We start from the raw sequence: 19,936 nt of genomic DNA on the forward strand, positions 1-19,936 counted from the left end.
GTGTCCCTGACAGCCACTGTTAATTTGCAGATTTCGGTTTTGGCACCCCTGTAGAATCCACATTGCTGCGTCTGACATCACCGTAGGACGTCTTTCCTGGTGCCATTGCCAGCTGAAGTTGTTTAGCATTCAGACCACAAGCCTCAATCCAAATAGTGGTTGCTTGTCATGATGGAGCCACACTGGCACAGCGGAAGTATACCTTCGTTGACTTGTGAAGTTGTGACAGTCACCGATGTGATCAGCCTTGGTGCTAGCTTTCATTCCTTCCTCTCAAGCATCGTCATACCGTTTCTGGGCGTGCGCCATCAATGCTTTTGCTTCCACCCCAGTCTCCTTCTATATACATATTTCCACACACGCCCAACCACACTCGTGGCGCGCCTTCTTCTTCACCTGGCCCATCTCCTTTCCACTGCCAGACGGTTTGGAGTTTCCATTCCCATCCTTTTTCTTTCATCATCGTTTCGGTTTGAAGACGTGGTCAGCCTTCCACCACATACACTCTCATCATGGATAGCACACGGACTCATGTGTTATATCCTCGCCAGGTAACTTGACTCATGCCATAAAATGATTTTCATCCTTCTGACTCTCTTGACATAGTCGCAAGGCAGCAATCGTGATGGCGGCTCGAATTCTCTTTCTGGCATCATCTCAACCTTGGTTCCAACTCTCATCATCGCAGCAGTCGCTTTCACCTTGTTTCTGATTCTACGAGCTCGCCAAGCACGTGTTTATCGACCAAGATCCGATGAGCGCCTCCTGATCCAAGAGAGAAGAACTCCTCGCACGGGAGCAGGCTTTTTCGGAATCCTGACAAATCGCACTGCTCTTCCCGATTCCTACGTGTTACAGCACAACTCCCTCGATGGCTATCTCTGGCTACGCTTCTTCAAAGTCCTCATCGTGATCAGCTTTGTCGGCTGCTGTGTCACATGGCCCGTGCTCTTCCCCGTCAACATCACGGGTGGTGGAAATCAAGAGCAGTTGGACAAACTCAGCATGAGCAATATCGCCAATCCAATCAGATATTACGCTCATGCCTTCATGGCTTGGGTTTTCCTTGGTTTTGTTGTTCTGTTGATTGCCCGTGAACGTATCAATTTCATTGGCTTGCGTCGGGCATATTTCCTGTCGGCTGCCCATGCACAGAGACTTTCGTCCCGAACCTTGCTTATCATGGGCCTGCCTTTGGAGTTCACCGAGGAGAAAGCACTCCGACAAATGTTTGGAGCCAGTGTACGAAAGGTGTGGATTCCAACAGATTGCAAGCAGCTCGAGAAGGACGTCAAATTGCAAACAAAGACTGCGTTGAAACTTGAAGGTGCCGAGATGAAGATGATCAAACAGGCCAATGCTGCTCGTATCAAGCAGGAAAAGAAGCAGAAGAACGACGCCCCAGCAGCAAACAATGATCCCAACCACTGGATTGATGCCAAGAAACGACCATCCCACCGTCTTATGCCCCAACTCTGGAAAAAGGTCGATACTCTCAATTGGTGCCGAGGCACCCTTTCGGAATTGGACCGACACGTCGGTGAACAACAAACCGAGCATTTGGATCTGAAGCATGCCAAGTTGACAGCAGCGTTTATTGAGTTTTCTTCTCAATCTGCCGCACATCATGCTTATCAGACTGTCGGTCGAGAGTCCAGAACCAAGTTTGATCCACGCTACATCGGTGTTCAACCCGAAGAAGTTGTCTGGAAGAACCTGAGCGTCACCAAAGCCTCTCGAAAGGTCAAGATCTTGCTTGCCACAATCATTATCTGGTTGATGATCTTGTTCTGGACCATTCCTGTCGCCTTTGTCGGTATTCTGTCAAACATCAATTACCTCACAAACAAGGTGCCATTCCTTGGCTTCATCAACTCTATCCCCTCGGTCATTCTTGGTGTCGTTACTGGTCTTTTACCTGTGGTCTTGCTTGCCGTCTTGATGGCATTGGTTCCCATTTTCTGCCGGCTCCTCGCCAAGTTCGCGGGTGAGCCTACTCTCTCCGCGGTAGAGCTGAAGACCCAGTCATGGTACTTCTCCTTCCAGGTCGTCCAGGTTTTCCTAATCACGACATTCAGTTCAGGTGAGAAGATTTCCCCCGTCAAGTTTGAATTGATCGACTAACTTTCTTCCCAGGTGCCTCCGCTGTGGCCTCACAAATTGTGCAGAACCCAGGCTCTGCTCCTACTCTTCTGGCTGAGAATCTGCCAAAAGCCTCCAACTTCTACATCAGCTATTTCATCCTCTTCGGTCTTATGCAGGCAGGGCTTCAACTTCTCAACATTGTTCCCCTGCTGATGCTTAGCTGGTTGGGTCCCAAGTTCTTGGACAAGACACCCCGCAAGCGATTCAATCGCTTTGTGAAACTTGCTGGCATCGGCTGGGGGTCGACTTATCCCAAGTTCACGAACTTGGGGGTTATTGCAATCTCCTATTCGTGCATTTCGCCTCTTATTCTCGGATTCTCCACGATTGGGTTCTGCCTGCTCTACATCATGTTCAGATACAACTGGTTGTTTGTATTCGGAAATGACATCGACATGAAGGGTGAATCTTACACTCGCGGGTTAAAACAACTCTTGGTCGGTGTGTACTTGTCGTCAATCTGTTTGATTGGACTGTTCGGCATTGGCATCAGCAAGAGCAGAGCTAGCATTGGCCCATTGATCGTCATGGTGGTCTTCCTTGTGGCAGTCATCATCTTCCAGATTCTTCTCGACCGAGCCCTTGCGCCACTCGAACAACACATTCCTATGGATCTGCTAAGTGAAAACAAATTCAGCAACATGTTGATAGATCAGAACTTGGACGATGAGAACCAAATGAAACAAGAGCAACCAACCGGCGAGCCATCAAGCAGGGAGCATTCAGCTACCACCGTACCTGAGAAGATTCATGTTGATGGCAAGGCTCCTCAACCCAAGACCAAGCCATTCAACGCTCTCAGCCGTCGTCTGGAACCATTGGTGCAGAAATACTACGAGTCCAATAAGTCTATTGTGCCACAAGCTGATGCTGAGATGCCGATGCCAGCCTACACCTCGGAAGAGTATGAGCAAGCCTACCTGAACCCTGCCATCACATCTCCTAGACCTATCATCTGGTTAGCACAGGACAAATGTGGAGTTAGCAAGCTATTAGTTCACGACAACAAGGAAGCTGGACTACTGAGCACTGATGAGCACGCCGAGTTTGACGAGAAGAACAAGTTGGTCTGGAACGAAGAGACACTGGCACAGGCACCTATCTGGGAGAGAGTGGTGAGGTATTGAGGAAAACCCCTGGGTGATCAGACTAATGTTACAAGTGCTCGGATGGTTCAGTGACTGTTATTTTCAAGCATGAGGAGTTAAACTATTGGGCATTACTTCTGCGTGGTATCAGCAGGACGACCGGAATACGGAGCATGCTAAACGGAACACAAAAGGCTCAGGCTCAAAGTACTTTAATACGATTAAATTAATGTATGTTATAAATTGTTTCGTCGAGTTTGTCTCGCAGTTTCTCGTGGAAATGTGCCCAAAGCATAGTGTGACTGACCACGTGTTATGACGTAACGACTCGACGTGTCGCGTCAATTGCGCGGGTCAATCAAGACTTCAACTTTCACATGCACCCGGGGAAAACAATCCTTGACAGCATTGCATTCGTCTGTGCTTGCTTTCCGTCGACGTAGCGCGGACTCAGCGACTATGGATCTGTTGGGGAAGATGGCAGTTGACTGAGACTTCGATGCACTTTTCGTGTATACTCGTCTCACAATGGCGGATCAATCTCGCTACAGTGATGATGGGGAGATGGAATCCTCTCTGATCCAGCGCGCAGTGGTAAGCAACAACCATAAAGACCCTTACGAAAGGTACAACTGACAACATGGCGTAGGATTTGTCTCTGGCTCCAATTCGATTGCTTACCTCCCGCACCGCCATCAAGGCCTATCTCAGCACGCTTCTCTTTCTAACCACATCAACCGTCCTCCTGACCATCTCGTCCACCGCCTATGGCTTCTTCTACTACAACTACATCCCCCAGATTAATCTTGAACGCGTTCTATACCTCCAGTATGGCGATCATGGTCTCCATCCTCATGCCACCACAGACCTTGACACTTCAGCGTTGATCCCACAACAAGCATATGACATTGACCTAATGTTGGACATGCCACGCACACCAGTCAACCTTGATGCTGGCAATTTCATGCTAGATTTGTCTCTCCTGGGAACCGGTACGAATGCAAAGAATATACCCGATCCACTGTTTTCATGGTTGACCAACATCACCGCGGACAATGTTCTACATCATTCTCGGCGACCTGCAATCCTTCCCTACGCCTCCCCAGTCGTCTCCCTCAGCCACACTTTCCTGCATCTGCCGTGGCATCTGCTCAATTTTCGAGATCTGGACTCGTCTCATCTCGTCGTTCCCATGTTCGAATTGCTGTCTTTTCCACGAGGGTCGAGAAATGTTCCATCCCATGCCCGGCTTGAACTTCAGTCCACGAGTCTTCTTCAAGTCTACAGTGCTAAGCTCGTCTTCCGGGCCAAATTCCAGGGGCTACGTTATCTGATTTATAATTATCGTGTGACGGCTTTTGCCATTTTCACTACTCTCTTCTATACGATAAGCATTACGACCATGGCCTTTGCTTGGGCGTTGATTTCGTCGTTTTTAGCCGCGGGGAAGGATGACGAATGGCAGCCGAAGCAGATCAACCAGGGATCTGAGGTCAAGCAGATAAAGACAGACCAAGAATCGGATACTGGTACAAAAATCAAGACTGAGGAAGACGACACGGAGCCAGCAACGCCCAAGACTCTTGATGAGACACCGCTATCGGCGATTAGCAGGGATGCAGACAATGATGATGCCATCACGCAGCAAGTCGGCGCCGATGAGGTTGCCGACGATGAAGATGACGAAGGCGACTCGCAAGAGATTCGAGGAAGGTCGTTTCATCCAGATTCCGGCATCGGTACGAGTATGGAGAGCGAACATACCACTTCAGGATTGTTAAGGCGAAGAAGCTCACGAGGGCTGTCTGCCAAATGACGCAGTCATATATTTCTTGTATGAGATACAACAATCTAACATCAATTTTCATTCAAGATTCCATCCACAAAACTTGCCAACAGAGTCAGATTCTCATCCTCTTGTTTCATGCCGATCAATTGAAGAGCGGTCGGTGCGCCCTTGTAATCTTCAGGGCCGGTATACAGTTGATATATCTTCTCATCGTCAGCGCCATATTTGGCGGCCTGGTCGACCACATCCTCTGCCTCGACTTTCCCAGTTGGAATGATACAGCTAGGGTAGTCGACCAGATTCCATATCGCCTGAGATATAGACGACCAGGTATCCAGAGGGGGAGCAGTGTGTGCGGTCAGAGGGTTCAGAATTGCGTCGAGGTCGTTCTCGAGCCAGAGGTCTCGGTACTTGGTCTCGATCTTGCTGCGTGTCACATTCCACGCGAAGAGTTCTTCCATGGTCATCGATTTCATCGCCACCAGCCCGATGTTCTGCACAGATTGAACGTATGGTTCCTCTGCCGCTCCGATGTATTCCAGGACCGTCTGTGATGTTTTGTCAGTGTGTGCAGTGGTCAAATGGGTTTTCTTGGGTAACACTGACCTTGCAGCCTTCCATGGCGAATGAAGCCCAGATTGTCGCGCTATCTTCTTTTATACCTGGCAATTTGATATCTACAATCTCCACACCAGCTCGAGCAAGTTTCTCCCTCGCTTGCCTCAAGGTCCGGCGTACGGGAGGCGTAGCAGTAAGGATGCCATCATCTTCGACGATCCCAATTCTCAACTTGCTGCCCTTTTCTGGCGCCGCAATGCCTCGCCATGGAATATGCAGACAATCGACATCGATTTTCCACGGCTGGTTGCTCATCACGACCTGCATGAAATAATTGCAGCTTCTCATACTGGTCGCCAGAGGACCCGCCACGGGTAGGATGCCTGGGATCCCGTCTGCAGCTGGATTTGTCTGGCCTGCGTACGGGACGATATTGGCGGATGGTTTGAATCCATAGGTGCCACAGCAATAGCTGGGAATGCGAATGCTGCCAGCAATGTCGGATCCAATCCCCAACACACTCCCACGCATCGCAACTAATGCGCCTTCGCCTCCGGAACTCCCCCCAGCGGTCAATGATTTGTTGTTCGGATTCAGCGTCCTCCCGAACACGTTATTGTCCGAGTCCGCCGTCATCATCGTCTGCGGCACATTTGTCTTGCAGTAGAAGACCGCTCCGAGCTGATACAGCAGCTTCGGCAGGGCAGAATACTCGGTCGCCGGCTTCTCAGCGAAGAGGATCATCCCGGCCGATGCGTCGAAGCCAGGCACCTTGAAGCAGTCCTTCAGCGAGATCGGAAGTCCCCACAGCGGAGGCAAGGCCTCATCTGGATTCGCCGCGCGGCGGGAATCGAGTTCCTTTGCACGCGCAATGCCCGAGTCGAAGAGAATCTCCGTCACGCAGTTTGTCTGGTGAATTTCACGATTAACATCACCAGGCAACCAAAATGCAATGTTCGAGGAATCCCGCAACGGACGATTTCGTCACATACCAACTGCTGCGCCAAAGCGGCTCTTTTACAGAACGCGACGACGACTTCTTCCGAGCTGAACCCGCCGTCCTTGGGCCCCTTGCGCAACCTCTCCAGCAGCGATACGGCATCGTGGTTCTCCGTTATGTCGAGCTCGCGCTCATTCAAGATGCCGCTTTCACGCGGCACGTGCAGCACGTTCGCCGTGGGCGACGATGTGTATTCCGCGAGCTTTTCGGCGGGGAGCCGCCATGCTTCGGGGATCAGGCTCTGCCGTTCCGCTTGCTTGCGTGCTGCGATCTTGTCATACGAGTCGCGCGTTGTGCTGGTGGTGGTGGACATTCTGATGGCTATTTCGACTTGACTGTAGGTAGTGTACACGTTCCCCGGTGATTGCAATCTCAGACACTGCGGGTGACGACCTAGATAGACCCAAGGGGAAAACTCGAGCGAGACTGAGCGAGCGAGATATTACAATCAAAGATCACCTCAAGTTGATATGCTAAACCGTTAGACCTCGGGACAAGACAAGCGTCTCCTTCTGATATCACAGGCGTCGAACTCCTAGTCCGAAAGTTTAAAGTGGACTGAGTGAGTGTCTTGACTCTTGGAGGGCATAGAATTTCTCCATTCACCACCTTCATTTCTAGCACAACGATAATGGAATCTAATTAGCCTGGCCATCCTAGGGTTCTTCCGTTGTTGCATAGTCTCATTGAGATCGGCGAAGGGAGTCAACGCTTCCCCCTTCCCCCCAAGAAGTCATTGGCCTTCGGAGTGTGGTGGGAGCAAACGCAGCCATCTCGACAGTCCTATCTCGGAAGTAATGCGGGGGGGCCATTTACTAGTGAGAACGTTCGTGTCGGGTCGGTTAAACTACAGATATTTGCCAACTCGAAAACCACGATACAAACCTACTTCTTCGTGACTCACCCTCCTCTCACCTCCTCTAAGATTTCCCAACTCTCAAACGCAGAAGTGACTGGTGCTCGTCTTGATTTTGCGGTCTAGGGTCGCCGCACGCCTTCAACTGGCATATCATCCTCCTCCACCAGTACCTGGCACCGAAGCCTGGCGTCTCCAAGGCCCATTGCTGTGTCCTGACCTGAATATCGCCGTCAATCCTCTTCTCGAAATAGAACCTCCAGGTCACTGTTCCGAAACCACTGTACATTCCAACTTTCTACATTCTCGAGGACAGCTTTGCCATAGACAGCAGCCTCCCTTTTGTGCTTGTCGGCCATCCACCGCTATACGACAGAGTGAGTGTTAGCAAAGCTCCAAAGCTCCCGTCGCGCCTGAGTCCGTTTACCTACATATACGGTTGGCCAGAAGCAAATGTGCGTTCCAAACTGCGCGAGGACTCGTTCCTTTTCTTCTTGTCGCAACGGTCTTTCCCTCGAATATGCTCCCAGGAAAGCATCCAGTAAGCCCCTTCCCCCGCGTAGCCGATCTAGGAACCATGCGTCGCCTGCGAAATGCCCAATGTCCGTTACAGCATTGCCTCTTCGCGCCGCTTCCCAATCGATGACCGTGACTTGCGGCATGGCGCCGTTGCCCACAGTATCCCCAAGGAGGATGTTACCAGGCCACATATCCGAGTGGCACACACAGACATCATCGGTGTCGAGCAGCGCCCCGTATTTGGCATTGATGCGCTCTCCCAAGGCCGAGTCAAATCCGTATTTCTCCAGCGCGCCCGCCAGATTTTCATAGTTCCACCGATACATCTTTTTCATCACGGGATGCGTGAAGTGACATCGGATACTTTCGTCTGTCGTGACCTTGTGGAGTCGAGCGAGCCACCTGCCGATGTTTTCTCCCACCAGCCGCACATCGAGCCGTGGGTCGTCATAGCAATCATGCAAGCTCCTTTGACCGGCATCCTCGAGCCTGAGGACGTGGTTCTCCTCGTCGTAATCCAGCAGCCCAGGAAGTCGCACCGTCTCGTCAGCAGGCATGAGGCCAGGGATGGTCCTGATGGCATGAACTTCAATGTCCATCCTGTACAAGGGGAAAGCCACATCACGGTGTGCCGCGAGGAAAGGTTCGGCGTGTTTGATGAGCATACTCTGACCTTCAGTGGTAACGACGCGCCAGACATAATTCGAGCTGCCTCCAGAGACAGGCGTGATCTTGCTAACACGCATCTGTTTAACAAGGAGATATTGCTCGAGCTGATCTGTCGTGGTGATGGCCATTTCGTTGTCCTCCCGAGATCTGTCTAAACCTGTTTCTGCCATACAGACACCCTAGCGGTCTATATGCCCCGAAATGCACCAGAGGAAGGTAGTCGATGTGAGGCACATCGAGTCACACATTCGGGGATTTGGCTGATCCCTTGATGGACACTCTTGGCGGAGGACCGGACGAAGTCAGAAACACAAAGAGTTTTCCACATGCCGTTTTGGGCGATGCGGTGGCAGTGATTGTAGAACACTGACGCGCTTGTTAGATATCTTGGCGAACGGCCTCATGCATGAACAGAAAGGCGCTATTTTGGATTTACAACAAAAGTACAGGTTTAGAAGTGGCACTAAGCACGGTTGATGAGATAGACAAATAGATGAAGCTTAGGCCTAAGTAGGCTAAGTAGCTTAAGAAGAGCCAGAGTTGAGCTAGGTCACTTTATAGTGAAGTAAAGTAGTAAGACCCAGTCCTAAACGGGTACCTGGGTTGAGTACGGATTCACGATTGAATACCAATTTATACTAGGGGCACGAAACCCTTGGTGATAAACCACTTTCAGGAACTTTTAGAGGCGGCAAGCTCAGCTCTATGGTCCTTCAAAGCCGCTTCCTCCATGAGCTTCAAGCGTCCCGCCTCCCGCTCTTCCACAGCGAATCGAAATTTCCGCGGCGTGGAGATTGACACGCCCGTGTAATCATAGAACGGAATGTCAACCTCCTTGCCAGCTGAATCCCTCGCTCGGTTGATGTTACACGCCCAGAGCAGGCTTGAGAACTGGAGGAACAGTGCCTTCTCCGTGACTTCCAGACCGGGACAGATCCGACGGCCGTGGCCGAAGGCGACAAATCGCTTCAAGTTCGGATACTCTGTTAATGGTTCTTGGTAGGTCAAGTATGATGGTTCAAGCCATCGCTCGGGCTTGAAGGAGTCGGCGTCCTGATATTGTTCCTCGTCGCGCAGAATCGACCATTGGTTCGGCATGATTACTGCCCCTTTGGGGATATGGTATCCTTCGTACACGTCGTCTTTGGTTACGGAATGTGGAAATCCTAGATGTTGGAAAAGTACCTCGTGTGTTAGTGAGATGATCATCATGCCAAAGGGTAGGGCTTCATGGGACCGCTTGACAAACCTCCAGAAAGAACAGGCCTCCACCTCATGGTTTCCTTGATCACTGCCCTGACCGTGGGCAAACTGCTGGAGTCGTTGAACTCAGGCAGTCGCTCATTGCCCACGACTCGTTCTATCTCATCCTGTACTCGCTTCTGCCAGTCTGGGAATAGGCACATGTTCAAGATGAGTGACTGCATTGCAGTTGAAGAAGTACCCGCCGCACCACCATAGATGCTTGCGAGAGCCCAAACGATCTCACGGTCGTCGAGATTCCAATCTTTCTTGTTGTTCAAGAATCTTTGAGAGAAACTCTCAGGCTGTTCTGGATGGTTGGTCTTAGATTTGGTGGATTGTGTCTGCACCAAGGGCGCGAGGTAATCCCAGTGCTGTTTCACCAGCTGCTTTGCTTCCTTCTTGAATGGAGCGAGCCAGGTAGGCAGATGAAGGAGCCCAGGAATGAACTCCACCAGATAGGCACCAGGAATAGCAACTCGTTCGATATTCTCCATGAAGCCGCATATTCCGTGGACATGCTTCTTCTCCACCGGTCCACGTTCCTCATCAAGCCCATATATCTGCTTGATGGAAACCATGACACCGGCGCGTTCAAGCCAATACGTATATTCGTCAGGGTCTTTCATCAGATCGACCACCATCTGTCTCGCCTCCGTCGTCTGCTTTGGTATCGATTGCTGGATGTTACTCGTGCTCAGCATCGACTGCGTAAACTTTCGAGCCCGTCGCCAGTAAGAATCCCAACGCGCGGCACCGAGAAATCCATTGTCGGAAATCAGGCCGGGCATGATCAGCGGCGGTCGATCCGAGTAGATTGCTCCACGGAGACTGAGAAGATCATTGGCGATGGATTCCTTCGAGATAACCACCAACGTCGTGCCAAAGGCTTGGAGCTGGTATATCGGCCCGTATTCGTCACCCCATTCTTTGAACTTCAACCATGCGTGTGAGTTTGGGATCGAGAATGCATTGCCCACAATTGGCCAGCCTATAATGTTGACGGTGAGTTGGATAGTTGGTCGGTCCAGTGCGATGAATCCTCACCTTTGGGACCTGGTAGCGGCTTTGCACCTTTGGGAATGGTTTTCTTTTCCCTGAGAAAGCTTCGGACGATCACGCTCAAGAGAATTCCAACAGTGACAATGAGTACCAGTCTGGTAGGAGAGGTCTCCAGGATGGCAGATAACAATGCCATTATTACAAAAATGAACAATTCATTCACAGATAGCTCTCGTCTCTGCCAAAGAGTAGGACTCACATGAGCAGACGAGTACTATTTCCCAAAGGATCACTTTATCACGATTTGATAAGGCTCAAAGACTATTCGTCGCTTTGTAAGACCACCTCATATCTCGTCGGGTCGCATGCGGAGCGAGTCACCAGATGTTCACTACCCCGGCCTGATGGATCATGACCAAATGGTGATGGATGGGGAAGCACACTACCGGAAGCTTCGGGCAAAGAAGTTCGTGGTCGGCCGGACAGAAATCACACTATCTCGCTTCCCCAGATGCCAACCCTGGTTTTCTTCTCGGTTCTGCTCTTCATGCTCCGTATTCTCTCGTTGGGTCAGATGCGCCCAAGTGTGGTCAGACTTCCCCGCAACAAGGCTCGACCTCCTGAAAACTTGTGCGGGGAAACCCATCTCGCTTAAAGACCTCGGCGAGCCCATTTCCCATTATCTCCGTCGTGGCGGAAGGACGGAGTCCTGTTCGTTCATTTTGTCTTCTTCCTTAGTGAGATTAACGGTTGGGTGATATCCGAGTCAGATGATGGGGATTTTCAGATTGTGCAGTGGTCGGGAAAGTGGGTCTCATAATTCCTGATCAAATGTTGGTTTCACGATCTGCTCTCGGCTGTACTGTCTCACTTGCTATTCTGATTGCAGATACGCGGTTGACATATTCAGGACGGGGGCATGGGAAGCCAGCCGCTCGATTCGCAGATTGTCAGTCACATGCATAAGGCTCAATAAGCTAGTAACAGAATCGAGGTCTCTGTTTTGTATGTAGTCTGCCAAATCCAATTCAGTGTTCGTTTTCCCTACACACTGATCCATGAACAACGTCAACATTTATGAGAAAGCTTCGTTGAACATGATCTCATGTGTCATTGTCGATTTCAGGTCTGACATCCCATCTCCTTTACTATCTTTCATGATTTCTAGCCCATTACGTGACCTTCATAACCGCAGGATTTCCCTGCACCCAAGCCGGCGTGATGGAGAAATGCCTCATCCTCCACAACTCTCCCTCTCTGACAATGCTAGCTTTATACTGATTCCCAAAGAGATAGTAATCCTGATACTCAGGACTAGGTCCCTGGCCAGCACGAAAATGCTGCGCCATGACACAACTGGTCAGTTCGGCGGTGTCGCCCGTGACGGTACAGCGGATGTTCGTAGCGCAGTGTGTTGTGTCGAGTGGTTTGCCCACAGCGTCCATCAGGCGCTGCACGATCGAGTCTCGTCCTTCCACTGCGCTATAGTCCATGCCAATCTTCTTGAAGGGCGTGAGATCCATGACAGCGTCTTCCGTCAGAGATGAGGCCGAGAGCTCGGGATCTGCTTCGTCCAGAGCGCAGACGAAGCGAATCATCGCGTCGATGGCCGCCTCACGGTCGGTGAGACCTCCGGCGTTGGGCATTTTTCTCGTGGGTTTGAGATCCAGAAGATGACTGTGTGTGTTCTTGAAACGAAGCGGAAACAATGGTTGGGCTCAGCAAAGACTTAAAGGCAAGCGACGATTACCACTAGGGCGAGCTTGTTGGCTTTGAAGGAATTAAAATCGAGGCCTTTGAACGAAAACTAGTTCTTCTTCGTTTGAAATAAATATGATAGCACTGAGTCTCTGGTTGAAGAATAAATTTCAAGAATGAAGATCTGAAGTGGGCAGACCATCCTCTGGATCGCGTCGGGAGTTTGACAATTGGGGTCATGGCTTTCACATGGTTCTTTCCCATTGTCGACCCACTGGCTTGAGCGAATCAGTATGAAAGACCGAGGACTTGTATCCGCCTATGCATTTGTCCACGCGCACTTGCATCTGTTGGGGAACATCGAAGGAGTGTAGAGTCAACATGAGCTGGAAGGAACGTGGAATGAAATGACCCCGCCTCTCCGCTACTCTCCCGTGGCAAAGGAACAAAAGATGACGGAGATGACGGGCAGGATTGTTACATGAATCGGATTACGCGGCGATTCCCAATTTACTTACTATGCAGTTTCACCAGGAATTGCAGAAAGCGTCTGGATTTCAGTACTGTAGCTACTGCCGTTTTCTGCACGGACTGTGTCAAACCACCAATCGTTCTGCTGTAGAATCAACGAAAACATTAAGTCATGATGGCGGCGTGTACGATATTTCATTAAGGCTTGAGAGTCTCTCGGGCATATGTTACTGCAATAAATTTGTTTTCATAGATCATAGTTTACAATGTTTCTCAGAAATGCTCCTTGGGCTCATGAGGTTAAGTTCCACAGTGTAGACATAGGATCCGTGAGAGCCAATGATGTCGAATATGATATACCTTGTGTATTCGCTGAGGAGTCTGGCCCACTCGAATTGCCCTCTTCCATGATCGACTGTTCAGGTGTTTGCGTTAGCTCGGTTCGAGTAGCAGAACAAAGGGGTTCAACAACTCACCGTTGACATATCTGCACGATCGGGCGTGATCCAGTCGGCCGAGCTTTCAAGTTCTGGAAACATCTGTGGGATAAAGGTCCCAGGCGCACCGTAACCTGAATCTTGGAGTTGTGGCCAGCTCGTGAGTATATCAAAACTCGACGACTCTATCGTACCTGGTCTTTTTGTAGCCAAGTATTCTGAGCTAGTGCTTTGAGCCAGACGTGATGGCGTACGCGATGGCTGCTGTGTGCTTTTGTGGCCGGCAAAGTCTAGGTTTATTCCAGAACTTAGACTAATGATAGGAGATTTGTTGGGTATATCTGAAGAGCTGGAAAGTAACGTCTGACGCTTGGAAGAGACATGAGGTGGTCTCATGATGTTGGATTTTGAAACAGGCCCTTGACCCAGGTTCTGTGGTCCTTTCGAACCTCTCATGTAGTTCTGATCCCCACCCTCGAACTTTCGTACAAGCATGTCAAGGACATCTGCTGCTTTATAGGCTTCCATGCTTTGATTCTGCATCTGACCAAAGATTTGTGCGCTCAACCTCAACGCCTTGATCATCTCAGACCTCGTGGGTACACCGGGCAATGGTTGTTGATTCGTCGCATTTTCCGAGTTACTCGAACTCAAGTCTGCCGCCAGGATTGTTGCAGCAAGAAGGTAATCGTGTATCGCTAGGGACGTTTGATAATTGGTCAGACTTCGTAAGCCACCATCCACAGGAATCTCTTGATTTTGTATAGCCTGAAACCTGAGTATTGACATGGCGGAAGTCAGACACACTCTTCTGGAGTAGATGAACTTGCTGTCGAATTTTGCAATCTCCAGAAATCTACTATGCACGGTGCAGAGAGATTTGTGATGAATACTGGATAGAACAAACCGACAGGAAACCAGGACCAGAGAATCTTCGGTGGATAACTGACCGATCTTGTAGTAATTAGGCACGTTGTCGTATATTTGTCTCAATTCTCGATCGATTTCAAGTATTCGTTCCCACCCTATTGGATCACTGCCAGTTATCTCGTCCAAAGCACGGGCTAGTCCGAAGGCTAATTTCGCTTTTGCGATTAGATAGGATACTTGTGTTGGTTCGGAGTCGGGTAGTGCTGGTGGAAGGATAGAACAATCCTCATTGAAGCTATCGTCGTCATGGATATTTCGTGGAAGAGGCGCTTCGAGCAAGCGTGGAGTTATCATAGAAGGAAGACCCATTTGAAACGATACGAGTATGTCGCATTGTCGGATGAATGCCCACGCTCGGCGCCTCATCTCTATCTGATCCAACGGTCAATATTATCTCACAAGAAATCATTAATTGACAATCATACCTGAAATGGACTGCAAGGTAGATTTGGTTGCGACTCTTGGTGGTAACCCATACGCATCGCCAGTCTCACGAGCATTCCGCTGAGTACCCACATACTTGATTTGGCATCCCTGGTCCCAACATACTCGCCGTATTGATGCATGATTAGAGCTTCGATGAGAAACTCTTGCGGTTGAGTATAGTCGGCAATCAGCAAGCAGTCTGTAAACCGATTTCGATAAGTCGACGCAAGATCATGACATTTTCCCTCCCACTCAACAGGCTCATCACCTTCTCTTAGGTAGTCCAGCATTGCGATCCTCAAAATTGCGAATAGGAGAGCAATCCAGGCAGTTGGACTGTTTTCTGGGTCGCTCCAAAATCCTTCGTACTAGGCAAGAGAAACTCAGCCAACGACGAAGGCATCTTTTAGCATATGTCTTACCTGCTTGTAAAATGTTGGTCCATGCAGGACATCTGTCCAGAGTCAGCAAAAGGAGAACATTCGTGACAGACGACTCTACTTACAGATTGCTGGATACATATGAGAGAAAAACCTTGTAACCATGATGTCTGAACTGTATCGTGAAGGCAGTTGCGAAAGGATCTCCGACCGGCTCGCGTGTCCCGAGGAACCGAAGAGCAATGTAGGTCCAATATTCTCTGATGACCTTCGAAGTAGGTGAGATATTCTCTTGGTCTGGTCCTTATATTCTTGTTGCTGCGCTCGTATATGTGAACGGACTTCACCAATCTGCGATAATTTTGATGTCAGAGCTGGCTCGCTAGAATTGCGCATGCGATCAACAGACCTCATTCAGAAGCAAGGCCCAGTGACCATCATCAACAGACAGGGTCTGCTTGTGGTCTGCACTAATATTCAAGGCCGAACTAGGCCTCGCAGTGCTGATGGGAGTTTGTTTATTGGATAATGGTGTATCCTGATGGGCCTCGGAAGGATGGTTTTCTTCGTCATCGTTTGCATCATTTTCGATTTCGATGCAACTTGAAGGGGTTTCGACCTGACGCTGTCTCTGCTGGTCATTCTTCAGCAGACTGAGTACCAGACTCTCCAGGTGATCTATCCTTGCTTGTGCTGCATCCGAAAGATTTGACGACTCTTGCGGCTTTGAGCGTGCTTCTGATTTTCTTGGAACATAGCAGCAAGCTGTGATGTCGCCACGATTGACACAATTACCACATGCTGGCAACGCACGATCACATCTCAACCTGGTCAGGTAATTAACACAAAAACCGAAACCACATTCAACGGAGTGATATACTTCCGTCCCCGACATGGTAGGCATGATATTGGTCTCCTAGCTCTTCCATTTCGTGACATCGTGTGATCGTGATGCTCTGCTTGCCCTCGAAAAGGCATCTCAGAGGACTCCCAGGTTTCAATGCATCAATGTGAATCCCAGGATTCTCAAGGCTCCGACAAGGAACACTCCTTCACCACACTGCATTGTGCGACCAAAGAAGTGTCGTGAGGCCTCGGTGGGGTTGAGTAAATCTGCTCGGACTGGGAGCCGGGGATGGAGGTCCAAGCACGCGGGGTACATTGGTGCCTCCCGGAGATCGCGGCGAAGTGAACGGCTTTACCATTTCTACCAACCTAGCCAATCAGAAAGGATACAACCCAAAAGGGAAGTATTGTCTGTGTTGTAGTGAATATACAAAATGCTTTCAATGAGACTATGAAACCTGGGTTTATATGTCTGATGGACATCTGAACACACAGAGTTATTGAAGTCCAATATAAATCTATATCTCCGGACAAGTATGATTGCAAACGGTCACAATGACAAGCAGCGGAACATTGAATTCCTGTCAGATGGACTCACCTTGAGTGGCTTGCTACGATTGCCCGAAGGTGAAACACAACATCCATTGGTCATCCTGGGACACGGACTTGGTGCTTTGAAAGAGTGGACTCTTCCTGAACTTGCCGATGCTCTCGTCAAGGCCGGCATTGCAGCACTGTGGTTTGACTATCGGAATGTTGGTGATAGCGAGGGTGAACCACGTGAAGAGGTCGATCACATAGGTCGGTTGGAGGACTGGCAGAATGCGATCAGCTATGCTACAAGCCTGGCGGAAATTGATTCGCAACGCATTGGGATATGGGGGACTAGCTTGGGAGGCAGAGATGTCCTGGCAGTGGCCGGCCTCGATAAGCGAGTCAAAGTTGTGGTATCACAGACACCAGTTATCAAGTGGTCCTCCATGACTGGTGCTCGTATGGGTGGATATGGCGACGACATGGATCGCTACCACCAGGAGTTGGCCGAAGACCGCACGAACAGAGCTTTGGGGAAACCGGCCCGATATATCCCTTTTGTGAAAGAAGCGAACGACGAAGTGAAGAAAGCGTATATCGACCAGTTGAGTCCGGAAGAGACTCGCAACTACAAAGGGCGCCTCACCCTTCAGAGTTACAAACCAACGATTTTCACTGATGTGACGCCTTTTATCGAAATGATTGCACCAACTCCGCTCTTGTTCATTCTCGCTGAGAGCGATTTCATACCTGGTCAAAGGGAGGCGTTTGACGCAGCAAAAGAGCCTAAATCCCTCCAGATCATCAAAGGGAACCACTTCTCGCCCTACACGACTTCCAAGGAGGATTCCATTTCACTTTCGAGGGACTGGTTCGTCACATATTTGAGTTCCTGATAGCCATTCATAGTCAACATCATTCTATCTGTTTTTCACCGAGAACCAGATGTTATTAAGGCCTGTTTACTATGGCGTGTCAGATTCGAAAAGCTGTGACCATGATGAATATCGTTCTTATATGAGATCCCTAGCAGGTTCGCTCTCGCCTGCAATGAGATTGATCTGGCAGGATATCAATCGTCATTCTGGCTACTATGTACATTGCCCCCGTTCTTGTGATCCGCTGTCCGTCTATTTTGACTTTCCACCATTTCATTAACACTGCTCTCAAGCTGTTCTCTCCTGCAGAATTCGCACGGTGACTTCTCCATCGCTCACAGAACCGCCCGCTGTGCCCATAGTAGCGTTAAATTCCACGTGGCTAAAATGACAAGAATAGATAACGTTGGTTCCGGCTGCAAATGGAAAGCCCACGAAAGATTGGCGAGGGCTCTCTCGAATCAATCATGTATGTGAAGTACTGTCATGAGCTTTTGGATTCCCTGAACTAATATGAAAGCTCTCTCTGTGGTTTATAGAATGACAACCTCATGAACCGTTCACACCCGCAAGCGGACTTTGAGGAGGTCCTCCTTGACGATCACATCCTTCTTAGCCATAAATTCTTCCATGTCCCATTTAGAGTCCACGTATCTAGATGCTAACCATTCTCTGCGCTCCCTTGTCAAAAAAGTCAACGTATCTGCGACTAACCGTGGCGTGTCCGGAAGTAGATGATGAAGATGTGCAGGGAAAGCATCGGATGACATATCGGTGAGCACACCACCAGGAGCTATGGCATATACCAACAAGCCCTGAGACCCGTACTCAGCCATCAAATACTCGTTGAACTTCAAGACGGTGAGTTTCGTTGGTTCGTATCCTGATCCTCCTGCGACAACGTGGTGTGCTCCGATGCTGGAAAGGACGATGATCGTTTTGTCCTGCCCTTTCAGAATAAGCGGTAAGAAGGTTCTCACCATGAGATATACTCCTTTGACATTCACTTCGAAGTTGCGCCACCATTTTTCAGGATCAGATTCAAGGACTGGCACATAGACCGATCCATATCCAGCATTGTTGACCAAAATATCCAGGCTTCCGAACTCCGAGGCCACTGCTTTGAGCGCGCTTTCCACAGAGGCTAGATTAGTAATGTCTACTTTCAGACACACTACCTTGGGCAAGGATCTTCCGGCTGCCTTAGCGCTTTTCACAATGTCTTGTTCGACATGAGCAGAGTCTAGGATATCAAGAATCGCTATCCCTGAGGCGCCCCCTTCCGCATAAGAAAGAGCCATTTCGCGGCCCAAGCCCCGAGATGCACCTGTTATTAGGACATTTTTGCCAGAGTAGTCAGATTTCGTGGGATCAATTGCAGGATATGTGTCATTATGTTGAGTTGGGACAAATCCGTACACTATTGGAGAATCAGTCTACTTCTCAAGAGCACATCCATGAGATGCAATACCTTGACTCTGTTCCATGCTGATAAAGAATAGACGCTATTGTTATTTTGCTCACTCTGTGGCTGTGGCAACAACTAAATCATCACCGCCCTTTCTCGGGAGTTGATATAAGCAACAGTAGGTAGCATTGGACGGGCTAGGGCACAAGGGAGTAACTAGTCTCCCACATAGCATCAATTTGAGGCCCCATGATTTCCCCGGTATCTTTCGATGTATTCACCTCGGGATGTGGGCGATATTGCGGGCAGTTGGGGTAAGCCAAGCTTGACAGCCGGAACGAAACTCATTCGGAGTCCATGGACTCTCGGTTCCTCTGAGATTTCTCGTGAAGGGCAAGTCCTGCGTGTAATTCTTCGATGGCGAAGACGGCCATCGGAGTTTGCCCGATTTTGATCGTTCTTGCCTGGGTTTACTTTCCTGCTCTTTTTACAAGCAATTTAGATAGTGTATTCACGAATTCATGCATTTGATAGACTCTTCGATGTGTTTGAAGCTTGGAGCACATGACTTCGCCCTACTAGAGGGCCAATGCTTCATTTTTGGCGTATCAGATGCCATAATCCGACGATGAGTCACCCGACCGCTCTTAGACACCCGTTGTATCTGCACCAGGATGGGAAATGGTTTTGCTGCAAAGAGACTGAAAACACCAGCAATTGAATCCTACTTTGAGAAGTAGATTTATTCGATATCTGAGCAAGCATGGCTGATCTCGTGTAGCACCTTGCTTGCAGTACGGGATAGTGATAGGTGAAGAGACTCTCGAGAGCTGTACCCTGAGTCTGACTGTTGAAAGATCCAAGAGGGAGGGAGATTCGATCACTACAGGACATATCTCCAAGTGCCAGATTGACCTAATCCGCACTATCACTGCTAGTGGTGCTCACTAGTGCCCACTAGTGGTCATTAGCACGGACTATACTAAAACAAGACCTTGGCAGGTTGACGACGACTTCGCTTGGATCTCTTGGTCCTCAGCTTGGTGCGTGGTTTGTTCCG

General features: G+C 49.6%; 9 protein-coding genes across 9 annotated transcripts; 3 read left to right on the plus strand and 6 right to left on the minus strand.

Moving 5' to 3' along the window:
• Positions 1–512: 512 nt before the first annotated feature.
• LTR84_007814 (uncharacterized protein) lies at positions 513–3,272 on the plus strand (the record flags this gene model as incomplete). The annotated part of the gene is made up of 3 exons (XM_064851366.1): positions 513–551; positions 607–2,083; positions 2,137–3,272. 3 exons carry the CDS (start codon positions 513–515, stop codon positions 3,270–3,272), a joined length of 2,652 nt encoding a protein of 883 aa, XP_064710369.1.
• Positions 3,273–3,761: 489 nt separating this feature from the next.
• Positions 3,762–5,049, plus strand: LTR84_007815 (uncharacterized protein; the record flags this gene model as incomplete). The annotated part of the gene is made up of 2 exons (XM_064851367.1): positions 3,762–3,827; positions 3,883–5,049. 2 exons carry the CDS (start codon positions 3,762–3,764, stop codon positions 5,047–5,049), a joined length of 1,233 nt encoding a protein of 410 aa, XP_064710370.1.
• A 41-nt stretch (positions 5,050–5,090) lies between these two features.
• LTR84_007816 (uncharacterized protein) lies at positions 5,091–6,893 on the minus strand (the record flags this gene model as incomplete). The annotated part of the gene is made up of 3 exons (XM_064851368.1): positions 5,091–5,570; positions 5,629–6,489; positions 6,573–6,893. 3 exons carry the CDS (start codon positions 6,891–6,893, stop codon positions 5,091–5,093), a joined length of 1,662 nt encoding a protein of 553 aa, XP_064710371.1.
• Positions 6,894–7,669: 776 nt separating this feature from the next.
• Positions 7,670–8,794, minus strand: LTR84_007817 (uncharacterized protein; the record flags this gene model as incomplete). Its single annotated transcript, XM_064851369.1, has 2 exons — positions 7,670–7,801; positions 7,868–8,794. The coding sequence occupies 2 exons, from the start codon at positions 8,792–8,794 to the stop codon at positions 7,670–7,672; spliced, it is 1,059 nt and encodes a 352-aa protein (XP_064710372.1).
• Positions 8,795–9,296: 502 nt separating this feature from the next.
• LTR84_007818 (uncharacterized protein) lies at positions 9,297–11,064 on the minus strand (the record flags this gene model as incomplete). Its single annotated transcript, XM_064851370.1, has 3 exons — positions 9,297–9,790; positions 9,874–10,857; positions 10,914–11,064. 3 exons carry the CDS (start codon positions 11,062–11,064, stop codon positions 9,297–9,299), a joined length of 1,629 nt encoding a protein of 542 aa, XP_064710373.1.
• A 976-nt stretch (positions 11,065–12,040) lies between these two features.
• On the minus strand, positions 12,041–12,514 carry LTR84_007819 (uncharacterized protein; the record flags this gene model as incomplete). Its single annotated transcript, XM_064851371.1, has 1 exon — positions 12,041–12,514. One exon carries the CDS (start codon positions 12,512–12,514, stop codon positions 12,041–12,043), a length of 474 nt encoding a protein of 157 aa, XP_064710374.1.
• Positions 12,515–13,329: 815 nt separating this feature from the next.
• Positions 13,330–15,351, minus strand: LTR84_007820 (uncharacterized protein; the record flags this gene model as incomplete). Its single annotated transcript, XM_064851372.1, has 5 exons — positions 13,330–13,452; positions 13,514–14,776; positions 14,830–15,198; positions 15,253–15,284; positions 15,336–15,351. The coding sequence occupies 5 exons, from the start codon at positions 15,349–15,351 to the stop codon at positions 13,330–13,332; spliced, it is 1,803 nt and encodes a 600-aa protein (XP_064710375.1).
• A 1,241-nt stretch (positions 15,352–16,592) lies between these two features.
• LTR84_007821 (uncharacterized protein) lies at positions 16,593–17,486 on the plus strand (the record flags this gene model as incomplete). The annotated part of the gene is made up of 1 exon (XM_064851373.1): positions 16,593–17,486. One exon carries the CDS (start codon positions 16,593–16,595, stop codon positions 17,484–17,486), a length of 894 nt encoding a protein of 297 aa, XP_064710376.1.
• A 542-nt stretch (positions 17,487–18,028) lies between these two features.
• LTR84_007822 (uncharacterized protein) lies at positions 18,029–18,955 on the minus strand (the record flags this gene model as incomplete). The annotated part of the gene is made up of 2 exons (XM_064851374.1): positions 18,029–18,888; positions 18,940–18,955. 2 exons carry the CDS (start codon positions 18,953–18,955, stop codon positions 18,029–18,031), a joined length of 876 nt encoding a protein of 291 aa, XP_064710377.1.
• Positions 18,956–19,936: the final 981 nt, after the last annotated feature.

Source organism: Exophiala bonariae (assembly GCF_035927105.1).
Source record: "Exophiala bonariae strain CCFEE 5792 chromosome Unknown scaffold_3, whole genome shotgun sequence".
Classification (NCBI taxonomy): Eukaryota; Fungi; Ascomycota; class Eurotiomycetes; order Chaetothyriales; family Herpotrichiellaceae; genus Exophiala; species Exophiala bonariae.